Consider the following 15,705-nt stretch of genomic DNA (forward strand, 5'->3'; position numbering starts at 1 on the left):
TTAAAAACAGGAAAAATAAACTGTAGTTAGTTTGTAACATTGAAAAAAAATGTTAAGGATTGCTTTTAAAATGAAGATAGTGTGGGTTCCTTTGTTGGAAAGAAGAGGCCAGTAGTCACGAGGGGTGGGAGAGGGGTTTTCTGGTTACTGGCAATGCTCAATTCCTTAACCTGGTTGGATAGTTATACAGGTGTCTGTTTGGTAATATATAATTGAGCTGTACATCCTGGTTTTGTGACCCTTTCTGTATATACATTTTCTTTAACAATAAATGAGATAAAATGTTTAAAAACATAAATTAGTTACTCTATCCATTTTAAATATAGCAGTAAACCAAACTTGCCTTTCTAGTTACTTGAAAACACCTGAAATTGATTTAATTATTTTTCCAACAATGCTTTAATTAATCCTTTTGTTTAGTTAATTTATGCTCATATTTTAATTTCTACATAACTTTGCATTAATTTTTCAGGGTAAATTAATATTGAATGAGAATCAAATGCTCTGATGTCATCTGGATAAACACCTTGTTTAATTTTAGGTGGCTTTCTATATTTATTTTGGTTTCAGAACTGAGTTCAAATGTACAAGTACAGAGAGAATCATAGTAAAATCATTGGAGAAAAGAGTTAATAGATTGTAAATGTAATAGAAAAAATTCTTATATCTGCCAAACTGACCAACAAACTTAGTGAATGATAGAGGCTATTTATACTATATATGGATATGTTGAAATAAACCTATTTGAAGCCATTCTATTATTCATAAACAACAAATAATAAAAATGTTGTCACTAAATATTGGTCCCATCATACCATGGGATGGCAGATTTAATTGAATTTTATAAATTCCTTTCAAAAATGTAGTCTAAAGAACAAAATTAAGCAATGAGTTTTTCAGCAAGATGAAGGATCTGAGTATTAACCCTACTTACAAGCTAACAAGTTAGCCAGCTATAGTTTCAGGATGCTGGTAGAAGATACAAAACTCCTAGGTTAGAGATAAAGGATTTTATCACCCAGGCACAGCAAGCAGTAGGAACATCAACATATCTTGCACTCTTCCTTGATCATTAATTCCCACAGGGCCAAGAGAAGAGGGTGATACTTTCACACACACTGGGTGGCATTACAACAGAGTAGCTCTGAGGTCAGGGAATTCAAATAAGCCTGCTTGCCCTTTCCTCAGGACAGAAACACTATGGCTTATGGGGTCATAAATAAACCTACCCTTTTGTCCAGATGGAGGTACTATCTCTATCTTCCAAGGATCTTCCAAGTCTGTTCACTATACAAACTTCCTTAAAAAGACACTCTTCTTGTAAGACATGTAGAAACATAAGAGATACATGGAGAATTGTCTTTCAATGTTGGTGATGACTAAAATCTCTTCATATAGTTATATGAGACAGAAATTTTCTTCAACCTCTAAAAGATTGGCCAAAAATGATTTTTTCCAAATTTTTTGAACTGAGAACCAAATTATTTAACAGTTCACTTTGCATTCAGGATGCTTGTGAGAGTCATAATTACATAAAGTCGTACAAGGACCTTAAATCTATACAGTGAATATGTATAACACACCTATATATATATACATATACACACATGTATCTATATGGTTTATTTTCTGCCTCCCCCACTTAAAATGTAAATTCCTTGAGAATGATGACTGTGTGTGTGTGTGTGTGTGTGTGTCTCTGAGAGTAATTAATTTGTTCTTTTATTTGGGGTCCCGTAATGCATTACTTAGCATTAATTTAATTAATATAATGGTATAGTTCTGTCATACAACCTTCTTCTTTCTTTCCTTTTGTCGACACCACTGCCATGAGAACAATAAAAATAATGTGCCTGTAATTTGAGGGTTCTAATACTCTTCAAAGCATGACAAAATTTTCTTATCTTCAACACCACTTCCTATCTATACAATCCAGAGCAATGCCCCACACCTAGTAGAGCTCAGTAAATATTTGTTGTATTGAGTTAATTTGAACTCAGGATTCCAGTCTACAGTTTGTAAGCCAAAAGTTGTTCTTAGTGACATGCTCAGTAATACATGCAGTGTTTTGAAGCTAGAAAACATTTCTTTTCCTCACATCCGTAGACAGTCATCTTAAGCTCAAAGACTCCTGCTCATTTGTGATGAGTCTGGTATACAGATGCATAAAATTGAGGGAAAGATCGTATGTGTCTCCAGAAATCTTTCCTTTATTATGAGATGAACAGTGAGTCAAGAAGTGCCTAATTTTTCTTCCTTTGAGAATTGCATTATTATTCTTATTTGCCCCAGTGCTCATTTTCATCCTCTTCAGCAGGAATTTAGCAGGAAGAGTTTATGGTTGAAAAACTATTCATGTAAGTTCCTCCAGAGGCTGAATCCTCAACACAATGCCTTGGAATCACTCTAGTCTTCTTTTCTAAATTAAACATCTCAGTCAACAACAAATGCGGCAAGTACAAAATGTTTCCGTACTCCTTCCACATCAAAATTACCTCCTACAGGAACTAGAAAATGCGTGTCAGTGTGAATTACTGTCTACAACAGCTACTCTCCCGGCCGCTCTGGGGTCTCGCACACAAAGGGTGAGCGAGGGGCGTGGGGAGGCTGGAAGGCAACACCGCCCCGGCTGGCCGGGCGATGCCCGCCCAGCAGCCTGCTGGGCAGTGAGGACAAGAAGCAGGCTAAACTTGGGACTCGGGATATTTCTATGCCATCAAAATTGCCGTCCTACCCCAACGAGGCAGGGAGATAGGAGCGGAGTGCGTGCGCGAGCTGAGCGAGTGCTTACGTCGCAGCGAGATCTGTGCTGGGATAATTAGAGAGGAGTTGGGCTGAGCCGAGTCCTCTTTTAGCAGCAGCAGCCGGAGCCGCAGCAGCAGCCCGGTGGGGCGCTCCTGGCTCGGGCCGCTCGGGAGCGCACGGGGACAGGCCAGCGCAGCGCAGCAGCCGCCCCACTGCGCCCACCGCCCAGGCGGCCCCGGGAGCACAAAGGCAGCGGCCGCCCGCGGGGCCTTCTCCATCCAGGCATTCGGGTCCCCGCTCCCTCCCTTGTCTCCCGAAGGCGAAAATGGCAAGGCCAGGCGAGGACCTGGGACAGCGGTGGCCCTAGCTCTGCGGTCCCCACCCCTCCTGCTGGGAGAGACAGCGGGCTGCCGGCAGACGATGTGGCCGCGGCTGCTCCCCAGTGCGTCTTCGGCCCGGGTCCCCACTGCCGCCCCTCTTCTCTGCTCCTTCCATCCCGCCGAGAGGAGTTGATGCTGCTGTCGCCGCCGCCGCCGCCGCTGCCGCTGCCGAAGCCGCGGCTGATGGATGCCAGGGAGTGCCGCATTGCTTAGCGTCCCCGCCTCCGGGTTTGCTGGTAGGAGCTGGCTGCTCTTTCTTCTTTCTTGCTTTGGGGTTTTATATAGAAAAGAAAAAGACATTTTTATTTTATTCTCCCTAACTCCTTCTCCTCCCCCCGTTTTTGAAACACTCCCAAAGAGATCTCCTCTCTCCTCCCGCGGCAAGTCCGTTGAAATAAAGGGCTAGAAGAAGGCAGAAGTTGGGGGTGGGGTAGGGGGAGCCCACGCTGGTGCCAAGGCCACCAAAACCCCTGCCGGTGCCTTGTGAGATCACGCTGTGTCTCTCTAAGGGGAGGGGGGAAGGTGCGCTATCTGCAGAGTCTCCACCTAATTGGATCACAATCATCTTAAATAAAATCCCACAAATATGTCTTTTAAAAATAGCATCTTTGAATAAGTATAGGGAGAAATAAGCTCCTTTCTCCTCCTCTTTCTCTCTCTCTCTCTTTTTCTTTCTGGCTAAGACGCTCTCTCCCCGCCCTGGAGCTCAGCGCTGAAGAGCCACCTTATTATTAATCAGAATTTCCATCGTGATCCCTGGCAGGCGCATCCTTCAGGAGAGACCGCAGAAGCATCACAGTGCTGGGGCTGAGATGTGCGTGGGGGTTGTTTTTGTTACATCTTGGAAGAGAAGGGAAGAGGACAGTACCAAGATCAGAACCACCAGTGGTAGGTGGAATTAGGGGTGTTTTGTTAGGAGAGAGAAAGGACAAGAAGAGGAGTGCAGAGCCCGCCAGAGGTCCACATCTCTTTACAGGAAAAGGAATAAGGAACCAAAGTGGAGCATCGTGTTTGAGCGGGTGGGGGAAGAAGTTTGTATCCCCCACAGTAAAGCTGTGGGAAATCAGGAGCAACAGGGTACTTGATTGGACACCAAGACAAATCATTTCCTGTAAGGGAGAGGAAGCAGGCAACAGCCAGGTCTGGGGGCCAGAGCGTGGTGGTGGCAAGGGCCAGGTTTGCTGTGGAACAGTCAACAAGCGCTTCACAAGGGAAGGCTCAGGAATAAGCAGAACAATGACTCATTTGCAAGCTGGTCTCTCTCCTGAGACCCTGGAGAAGGCTCGCCTGGAGCTCAATGAGAACCCAGACACACTGCACCAGGACATTCAGGAGGTGAGGGACATGGTCATCACCAGGCCGGACATTGGCTTTCTGCGCACGGATGATGCCTTCATCTTACGCTTCTTGCGGGCCAGGAAGTTTCATCACTTTGAGGCCTTCCGCCTCCTGGCACAGTACTTTGAGTACCGGCAGCAGAATCTGGACATGTTCAAAAGCTTCAAGGCCACTGACCCTGGCATCAAGCAGGCACTGAAGGATGGCTTCCCTGGGGGCCTGGCCAATCTGGACCATTATGGCAGGAAGATTCTAGTCCTTTTTGCTGCCAACTGGGATCAGAGCAGGTACGTCCTAAATCCAAACTTGTACTAGAGAGCCTTTTACTCTCCCATTTTCCAGAATTTACCCTGAGTAGTGTAATAATTTTATGGCTTTGATGTTTTTGTTTATTTGCCTGAGAGAAGAGACAAGCTGGAACTGAGAAATGAGTTTTTGATGGGTATCCTAGGATGGGGGGAGGGCTTTTATTTTTACTTTTAAAACTGTTACTTCACTAACACCCAGTTTCTGCTGAAGCTTTAAGTGTTTTCTGAACCATATTATTGTGCTGAGATCTAAATCACTTAACTTCTAAATAAAGCTTCTAAATTTTTCACCTCCTGAATAACTTCCTTGGTCTAGAGAAATGAGTATGAGGATGGAGACAACTTTTCCTCCTAAAGAAATTCTTAAACTAGACTCATTATCATCCTCCTCCTCCTCTCTCTTTAGTACTGATGTTTTATCTTTTAAGAATAGCCTGGTGTGCAACCAAGAGCAGGTAGTCCTATTGCTTGGGAACTTTTCTGCTTGATGATGTGATGTGTAGATGAAGGAATAATATGATGTGTGTCACTTCAATGAAAAGGAAGAGTTGTATCCTCTGTCGCTGAGCATGCCTGCCGACACTGAAAATAAAGACTGACTGGTGTGCGTGTTCTACACCTGTCACTAATCTAAAGAATGTGTTTCCTGTCTGATGTGATTTTTCATCTTTCGGAAGGAAGTGGAAAATGTTCAGATATGTCAGTTGGTAGACTTTTTGAGCTCACTTGCTATTTATTGGAGGAGAAATAATATTCTTACTTTGTCTACATTATTACAGACAAATGTAGACAATGACACTTCTATTTCCTTAATCAGAATTGTTTTCTCAGAGTGAAAGATATAAGAAATTATAAAAGGCTCTTTTGTAAATATAGTTTCAATTAAGTTCAAAGTTAAATATATTTCATAGGACTTAAAAATGCTACCAGAACTATGAATCATAAGAAGCTGGTTCTTAAAACATTGGTGTATTTTTAGTTCTGTGAATGATGACTTTCAATGCATCTGGTTAGTTTATACCGTCTCTGGAGCAATTGTAAAAGGCTCTTCTAGTCACAGAGAGATCGTTTAGATCTTACAGATTTCTGAATAGGCTTCTCAGAGTCTTGGGATCTTAGAATATAAATTAACCTTTTTAACTATTTTTCTCCCCTTTAATTGGTCACTTTTTGTCTATAATTATAGGTTGTGAATCACTTGAATTTTTTAAGGTAAATATAAAGACAAACTACTACCTGAAGAATCGTAAAGCTAAGAAGGTCATAGAGTTAGCCATTGCAAGGGAACGGAGTTTTGTTACTTACTTTTGTTAGTTATAGAGATCTTATTCCACTTTTTATCAGGTAGCTTAAAGCTTAAAGGACTATAAAATTCCATCCATTGACCACAATTTTTAAGAAGTGTTTCTTTAAATCGGAGAAGTATTAATATATTGTAGGATTGTGCAAGTCAATGATTGTGCATATCAAAACTGAAAAATTTTATTCAAGAAAGAAACTAACATTTTTTATGTGAGTTAGATTGGAACTTTGTTTATGGAGCTATATTGAAATGGGGTCGGTGGAAATTTTATATTTAAATATGGCTTGAAGTCTGTTAGAGATATCATTGTGGAGGCAGTTTGCATTCAGAGAGACATATATCTCTATTTTCAGATCTATTTGCATTTATTTCTATACGTGAACTAATATACTGATTTATAAACTTAATTGGGATGAGAGTCACAGTTCTCATGTAAATGAGGAGGTGCTTATTTTAGATTTACTAAAGAAACTGGTTTTTAGTTAGCTATCTCATGCTTTATATGAAAGGTTACTAAAACTTTGTCCATTAAAAGAAAATGAGAAGATGTGTCCTGTAGAAATACTCTGTCAGTATCTATAGGCTAATAATTGTGAATTTTATTTCTATGGTTGGATATGAACAGGTTTAATCTAGAAGTTATAGTACATCAAGGTAAAACAGTACACAAGTGATTTAGAGCTTGTCTAAAGTTTATTTGGGTTTCCTCTTCCTCTATTTTTTTTTGTAAAAATCTTTCCCTTGTCCCCACCTGTCCACCTCCCCAAATCTACATATATGCAATGACAGGGACTGGTGGATAAGCAGACCTGTCCTCTTGGCATCCTTTGTAAACCATTATCACTGGGATATGTGCTTAAGGACTGCCCCTGTCCAGAAACTGAAGAAGAGCTCCCTTTTCGGCAGTGCCAGGGTGATACCAGCCCTTCTCAGCCTGAATCCCTTTCCTCTACCATGAAGCCTCAAGGCTTATCTGACTACAGGAGTCTCTATCACCTTCCCTGCATGTTTACCTTACTATTATTGCTGGTTAGGTGGATATGCCACATGCCAGATTCCTTTGCTCCTCATCCCTCCTCTGTTCTGAGTCAGTGTTCTCACCTCTCTTGCTCTGATCTTTCCAGTTCAAATCCCCTAGGTTTCTAGAGAAGACAACACATCTGAATATAATTCTGACTACATTCCTTGAGTTGTTAAATGGATCACCTGGCTTTCAACAACTTTTTGAAAAAGTAGCCTCGTTTTAAGAAACAGTAGGTGGGAAGTGTAGATGATTATATAGGGGAATTCCAGAAATGAAATAGAGAAAATGCCTCCATTTATTGGGAAACAAATAACTTTCCAAGAACAAAGAGAAAATCAGGATTTTATGAATTTTTAATAAATTTATAAAGAACCCTGAAAGAATTGATCTGTATAACAAAAAAAGACTGTTATGTTCTTATATTTATAACAGCACCTGAACTAGAATAGATGCTCAGTAAATATTTGAGTTGAATTGGGTTATGCATCAAAAAAACCAATTCTGAGTAGGATTTTATCTGACATATGCTTTCACCTATATTAAATTTGTAGGACAGTTTTCTGTGCTCCTCAGGACACTGAAGACAGTAAATGTTTGTGAGATAGTGACTGCACATAAAACAGTGTCTCTTTCTTTTTTTTTTTTATTTTATTTTTTTTTTTTTATTTATTTTTTTTTTTTATTTTTTTTTTTGAGACAGAGTCTCACTCTGTTGCCCAGGCTAGAGTGAGTGCCGTGGCGTCAGCCTAGCTCACAGCAACCTCAGACTCCTGAGCTCAAGGGATCCTCCTGTCTCAGCCTCCCGAGTAGCTGGGACTACAGGCATGCACCACCATGCCCGGCTAATTTTTTCTATATATATTTTTAGCTGTCCATATAATTTCTTTCTATTTTTAGTAGAGATGGGGTCTCGCTCTTGCTCAGGCTGGTCTCGAACTCCTGAGCTCAAACGATCCGCCCACCTCGGCCTCCCAGAGTGCTAGGATTACAGGCGTGAGCCACCGCGCCCGGCCTCAGTGTCTCTTTCTACTGCAATACAGTATAGGTTAGTTTCAGGTGATTATAAAGCATTAGACTATCTCCCAAAGCTTTTATGAGAGACATGGAAACGTCAGGAAGACTAAAGTAAAATCATAGTATTTACAAGATACTTACCTTCTAACAAATCTAAAAAAAATTGAAATATTGAAATGTCAAAATGACTTTTGCTGTGGTCTGTGGTTCCTTTAGAGAAGAATAGAACAGGCTCAGATGACTTGTTACATAGATTGGGCAGGAAAAGATTTATATAACTTTATGTCCTTTCTTTTTGTCTAATAAAATTTCTGAAAACAAAAGTAAACTACATAAAATTAAAAATAATTTGGTTGTTACACTGCATCACGAGGATGCAGTGATGCTCCTTGCATTACATGCTGTATTTCCTTCCTAAATAATAGTGACCTGCTTAGGATTCAGAAGAAACCTTCAAATTGTGCACAGGATTTCATCAACTGAGTGTGAAGATAACGTGCCAGAAAGCCAGAATAGTTAACACTACTTGAGAAAAGGAAGTTTGGAATGAAAGTAGATGGCTGTCTAGGCCCTAGGGTATGCAAGCAGGTATCTGAGAAGCTGAAATCCACTGGCACATAATTATTGGTAATATTCATGAATGAAATTATATTACCTGAAACATAACGATGACATGAAGTATGAGAGTTGTCCTGTAAGTTGTCAATTAGTCTGCAAGGCATATTTTACTTCTATAGACCGCATTAGACTTATAAAGCAGTTTTCTATACTTTAGTTCAGCAAACAATTGTTTACCTGGAATCTGGTTAATAGCCATTAGAAAGCAATTAAATACAATTGGAACGAAAATGATTCTTAGTATAGTGGCAATTCAGAAAGCACTGAGCATCTTGTCTGGTCTCTGGCTTGTCTGAATGGGCATCGATTATCACTTACAGTAGTGAAGCTCCGGAAGGGTTGAAAACTGACTGATCAGACATTGCTATGATCCTCTAACTTACCCTGGAATTTGCCTAAAAAACTTATTGTCAGTTTCTTCCTACTGTGTGGCTTTTTCACGAAAAAGAAAATATTGTATAAATGGTCAATTATTTTTGGCTTCAGTTTGAATTATGATCATATTCTCATTTACTAAAATAATGTGGCCAGTCTTCGAAATGAAAGAAGATTATGGTGATGATAACTTACAATTTATAAAATAACCATAGACTCATGCAGGTGTACATTAATGCCAGCCATAAAGCTTTACTTGTCTCTGGAAGTGTATTGAAAATGAATAAAATAAAATAAAAATGACCAGGAATAGATTAAAATAGTCAAGGACAGTTTACCAGATAATCATGGAGAAACACTTGTACTCAGTCATTTTAAAGACAAAAACAAGTTTTTTAAAAAAGCAGCTTAATTTTTTGGCTTGATTCCTTAAGAATTCTTGTCCCTGAATACTTCTCCACTTTTTGCTTTACAGTGTCATACCTAGTGGCATGGTTATGATTCCTTACCTTCAAAATCCTAGAGGCATTGCTATGCCATGTTTTGGGTGGATTTTGATTAAGGTAAAAGTGTAAATGGCAGGGGTGGATTCCATGGGATTTCTTTCCCAGCACAGCTTCCATATTGCCTCCTTATAGGGAAACTCTTTTAACAAATACTCTGGAGACTGCAACTTATTCCAAACTGTACTCTTGGTACATACTATGGAAAATAGGGAGAAAAAAAGTTGTCCTGAGAAATGTTAGACTAATATTGTGAAGAACTTCTGAAAAAAATAGGACAGTCTCTAAAAACTGGGGCAATTATACAGTAATTAGTAAAATAATCCTGAAATAACAGCAAAACCAGGAGTGCCAACCTTCAGTAGGACGTTGATTAGGTCTGCCCCGAGCCAAGCTATTTTCATGTTTCAAATATGCAACTTTACACAAGGTTGAAAAGAAGCAAAGGATTTGTGGTTACTATAGTACACTGAAATAATGCCTCAAGAAAAATATTTGAAGATATTCTGCCAGTGGTTAATACGTTATCAAGTTATCCTTAGTACATTAATATATTTTCTCCATTTTGAGGGAAAGATTGAACTCTTACTTCACCGAAGCCATCTATTTCTTATAGTAAGCAGTGTTATTAGCATGAAGGAAAGGATACTCCTGTTATGTTGGATCCTTGTGACATCAAATAACAAATTGAGCAATTCCTATTTCATTTAAATTAACTAAATAAACACACTTCAGTAGAGCATTTGCTATGTCCACAGAAATTTAGTAGGTACTGGGGCAAATAAAGACACATAACACATACTTTGTACCTCTAAGTGACATACAACTTCTCTGAGAAGAAAACATGAAAAGCTGAATAATTAATTACCAAAGAGGTCACATGTGATTAACGAGGTTGCTGTTTATCAGTGCTGCAAGTTCAGGATGGAGGGGTGTAAAGAGAACACGCCTCCTTGGTTAACTGAATTCAATCTTGCATTGTGCCATTTGCATTCATTCACTCGCTCATTCATTCATTTAAAAACAATTCTATCATAGGTGTTATAGCAGGTAAGCGCTTTGCTTATGGTCACACAACTAATAAGTGAATTAGCAGTAACTTTTTTGTGTCTACAGACAGTTATCAACCTAAATCTAGGGAAAGAAAATTAAACATACCAAAAAATTAAGCTTTGTTAATTAAAAATAATTCTATCTATGGTTTACAAAATCTTGATTAAATATCAGAATACAGATAATTAGGAACAGAAAGTTAAGGTGGAAGAATAAATTTTCTGAAGGCACAAAATTTACTAACTGGATATTTGCTTGGAGTATTTGGCCCTGAAAAGAAGAATTGCCTGTGTGATGTGTGTGTATTTTTCCAGGATGATTCTGTTTTATTTAATTTTTTTTTTTGGTGGCAAAAGGTGCAAATTTTTAATTTTTTTTCAAAGAAGGACATTCACCTGTAGATGTTTCATTTCCTATGACTCTCTTGTTCTCACTCGCCTACATTCCCACAGCAGTAAAATTAAAGCAAGGCTCAGACAGCTAACCTTCTGTGCTCATTGATACAAGCCAGACAGATGAAAATTTCAGAGTTAATATTTCTTCCAGGGATTGTAGACTTTGCAGCTTCTCATCCTGACTCCTATGGAAGTCTTAATGCTTTTTTTTCCACCAAAGTCCCCTACTGCGGCCAGGCAGGGGGGCGTGTGGCATGGTGCCACATTGGTATTGACTTCCTCCTGTCTTCTGACACACATATTATGCTACCGTTAAAAAGCAGACAGCTATTCATCAAACTCTGTTCTAGGTATGAAGCACTACAGGGAATAGAAAGAACACTGATCTACGTGTTGTCTAATCCAGGCTCTTCTCTTCCTTCCAATGGTGATTTTGGGCAAATTGTTTAATTTCTCTGAGACCCTGTGTCCTCATCTGTAAAATATTAGGAACAAAGCCAGCTCAGAGACTTTGCAGTTGTTTTGAGATTAAGATAATGCATTTGAAATTGCTTCAGAAATCTTAAACTATTACCCAGATAGAAGCATTATTATTACCGCTTAGTAATATAAAACACCTACATGGGTTCATCAACTTTAGTACTAATGATATCTTGCGGCATTAATAAAAGTAATTCTTCTCCTTTGTCTCTCCCCCAAGCACCTTTCTAACATGAAGTGCTTCAGACATTAGAAAATGTGGCTTAATGAAAACTGAGGGGCGGGGGCAGCCTTAATGAAGAATTTAATAATGGCTGATTGATTTAGTGACAAAAGGAAATTGCTGGCTGTTGTGCTGCTCAATGTGATGCCAAGATGCCAGTTTTTCCCCGTCATGCTGGAAAGGTTGGAAAGTAGAAGGATATGACCTGTTTGTGATTGAAGTTGATCTTTACACTTATTGCAAACTGTGGTAGAGGAGGAGATGCTGTGAACGCCAGGGGAGAAGCCTAAGCCAGGTAGTCACCGAAACACTGCATGGCCGGAGGCAAGAGAAAAAGCTTCTCTGATTTTGTTCAATATTTTTTGAAAGTACTTGCAGAATTCATTTTTCACAATTAACTTTTCTTGTAAAACAAGTCATGGGGCTCCTGGCTACAGGCAGGTGCTGCCCCTCTGCAATGCTGCGTGACAAGGCTCTTGTACTCTCTCTGGTCTAGGAAGGTGTTTTGTATTGCTCTTTGGGCTGAGAGGGAAGCCTTAAGTGAATGGTATAATTAAAAACTGATGCTATTATGGCACTTAAATGACCATTGTAGGTAAAGTAAAGTAGTGTGATCTGTGCCCTTGGGAAATAATTTGATTTTAACATATATTATTGTGCACTTACAATGTGCAGGGCACATTTGTTGGGTGCCAAAAATGGAAAGTGGTATCAAATGGTGAAACACAGCTATTAAGTGTGTATGTCTGGACCATGGGACAAACACTGACAGTTATGTGCACTAGAGTTTTAGAGTAGGAGCAGGTACTGGGGTCTCTGGCAGATAGAGACAATCTCACAGAGCAGGGCAAGCTGGAGGTGGGCTCAGAGAAGGGTAGAACTCAGATAAAGTGAAAAGGAAGAGGAGTGTTCCCCATAGACTAAAGTGAGGGGAGAGCAGAGCAGTGTACTGGTTTGCTGGGAGATGGATTTGATAAGATGTTGATGGCCGATGTGAGCCTGTGCATGATATGCAAGGTAAGAAGTATGATTATTAAGGGAACTGTGGGATTTTGAAAGAGCCGTGGGGTGGTAGTGTTATGTGCAGGTTTTAGGATGATTAATCTCACAATAGGAAGTATGCAAGATTTCTGAAAGAGAAAGAGGGAGAGAGAAAGAAAAAAAAAGAGAAGTTCCATTACATTAAGCAGTTAAGCTGGGAAAGGAGAGGTTAGGTGCTAAAGACATGTAAATATATAAAGGAAAAATATTTGGGACTTGGTGAATAAACACAGAGAAGAAAAGGGACTATCTGAAAATGATTCTTCAATAATTGATTAATATAGGCAATCCCAGAGGGAAGGTGAATTTGCAAGGCACTGAGATGAGTTACGTTAACATAAAATACTTCAGGTAACAGGCAGTCAGTAAGGTGTTGATGTTCAGATGGCAACTGGAGAGATGAGGGTGCTGCTCAAGAGTGACACTTGCTCTGGGGGTATAGATGGGACATTCACCAGTGTTTTGGCCAGAGGGATGAGTGCATGACTCAGTAACTCTGTGAGATACTTCATGATGAGAGCAAGGAACCAAAGTCTATTTCTGCATTTGGGTGATTGGAGCAGGGAGTGGAACCAAAGATGAAAGATATATAGTGAACAGAAAAGTGGGAAGAGAAAAAGTTCAATATAGCATCACAGAACCAAATAGAAGAAAGATTTTCAGCAATGATTATAGAAAATACGTGTTGTTTCTATATATGTCAAGTACTGTTAAAAGCTTTACATGTTTTATTTCATTTTTATCTTCACACCAGTTCTATCAAGTTAAGAATAAATGGTTGAAAAGTATGAAAAGCAAGTGTAGAATATGTGATTGTATAAAGAACAAAAGACAATGTAGCAATCTTGGAAGTTTGTTTATTGTTTGCTGGTGTGCTATGCACTGGACTAAGTATTTTATGTTCTGTTCTATGAGGTAGCTATTATTATCTCCATTTTTGAAAGAAGAAATGGAGGCTTAGGAAGGTTCAGTAACTTCTTCAAGGTGCAAGGGCAAGCTAAGATTAGAAAAATCATCAAGAGTCCTTATTTTTATTTTGTATTTGTTATAGCTGAATGTTTTAACATACATTCTACTCTGTAAGGCAAACTGATTTTATAACTGAAAAATTTCAACAGGGATGAAATGTTTTCCTTCTAATTGCACAGGCAGTAAATAGGAACTATGGATATCAAAGTCTTCTCCGAATATTGTCTACGTGTTATAGCTGCTTTGACTCCTTTCAAAAGTAGTGGTCTACCTAGTCTGATGTCAGTTGTAAAATTCCTTATTGGTGTCACAATTTCTTCTTACTACATAATATCATTCTTTCTGCAAATTTAGGTTTGACTTAATGCTATTTTGGGAAGCACACTCAGGAGTCAAAAATGTGCTAGTTTGTTATTTATGGCTTTCTTCTAATAAACAAGGGAAGAATAGCAATGGTGGAACCCATACAATTTGGGTATAAACTCCAAACGCGAACATGTGGAATATTTCATTGTGGTGACCTCTACATTGTAGTGTAAGTTGTAACAGTTAAAATAATTTTTAAAAGGAGAATAATGGTAGGAGTCCTGAAGAGATAAAATTTATAGATGATACATTTCTTTGAAAGATATTTTACAGACTCTGGCGAGATCCCGTGTAATAATGTTCTGCTTAGGAATAGCCTGCTGAGCTGCTAATAGTAATAGTGTGACATGTTTGATGACAGAGGACTGGAGTTAAGTCAAGAGTGGTTTTGACCTGCCCCTTGAATAAAAGTAGCTGGGATCTTTTCATGTTTCTTTTGTTAAACTTATAAATTATGATTTATATAAAGATCATTTAATTTTTTTCTTAGTGCAAGATATTAAATTAAAAAAAATTGGTTAGACTTGCTCTTGAAAACTTTGCAAAACTGTTTTCCTCATTGCTGACTTTGAGATTTGCCTTATATTATTTGCTTCAGAATAATGATATGTATATATATTTTTCTTTTGATTTTGACAAAGTTTAGGAAAACCATACTTCAAGTGTGTTACTTAAAACAAATTGCCTCTTGTTTTCAGTTCCTACTGGTGCCATAATTTATTTTCACTATATACAAATGCATCATCTTTTCAAAGCTTATTTCAGATTTAAGTTTTATTTGATGGTATTTTGGTGTTCATGTTGCATATTATTCTTATGGGTAACGTAAGAATGATCAGCTTCATAATGAGGGGAACATTCTAAATTGGAGTTTTCTAATGTCTAATTTTCTTTACCGTGATATTGGGATGAATTTCAGAAATTAAAATGACTTTGGAGGGGTAGGGGTCTAAATTTTCACCAGAAATAAAGCCTTTCTATTCTGACTTTCCAATGTGTTTAGGTTTATAGGTTTCATTTCACAACAGTGTGTCAGGCCATTATGTTTAAAATGATGGTAGGCCAGCCATAAAGTGACAGATAAAGGTATTCAACCATACATATTTGACAGATTTAATAACAAATACATAATAGAGCTCTGCAAAAAGTTTTATTGTCTTATATATTCACAAAGTATTTTTGGATGCCCTATCCCTAGACCTTTTGATCCTTGCTTTTTATAATAGTAATAGGCTATCCTAAAGATTATCATTAACTTTTGAAGTAAAACATTCTTCAGTTGTGATTATACCCTGACTAGTACACTATGTATATGGCTACCATTACAACAAAAATTATACTATGTATTTATTTCAACCAGCATTTACTGAACACTTGCTGTATACCTAGAATTATGCACATGCTTTCACCTGAACCATCTTTTTGACTCTCTACCACCTCTACTCTCACTCCCCTACCACCAGTGAGATACAGTGAGATATAGGTATAGTTACTCCCTTTTTATCAGATAAGGGAACTGATACTCAGAATTATAAATCACTGACACATCCAGGACAACACAGGTAACGAG

General features: G+C 38.6%; 1 protein-coding gene across 1 annotated transcript in view; it reads left to right on the forward strand.

Annotated features, from left to right (window-relative positions):
* The first annotated feature begins 4,361 nt into the window (after nucleotides 1–4,361).
* Nucleotides 4,362–15,705, forward strand: part of CLVS2 (clavesin 2) — a 62,770-nt gene continuing 51,426 nt past the window's right edge. Inside the window, exon 1 of the mRNA XM_069488585.1 lies at nucleotides 4,362–4,750. Coding sequence (XP_069344686.1) covers nucleotides 4,362–4,750 — 389 coding nt within the window. The remainder of the gene's footprint in view (nucleotides 4,751–15,705) is intronic.

This window comes from Eulemur rufifrons, chromosome 15 (assembly GCF_041146395.1).
Source record: "Eulemur rufifrons isolate Redbay chromosome 15, OSU_ERuf_1, whole genome shotgun sequence".
In the NCBI taxonomy this organism is placed as follows: Eukaryota; Metazoa; Chordata; class Mammalia; order Primates; family Lemuridae; genus Eulemur; species Eulemur rufifrons.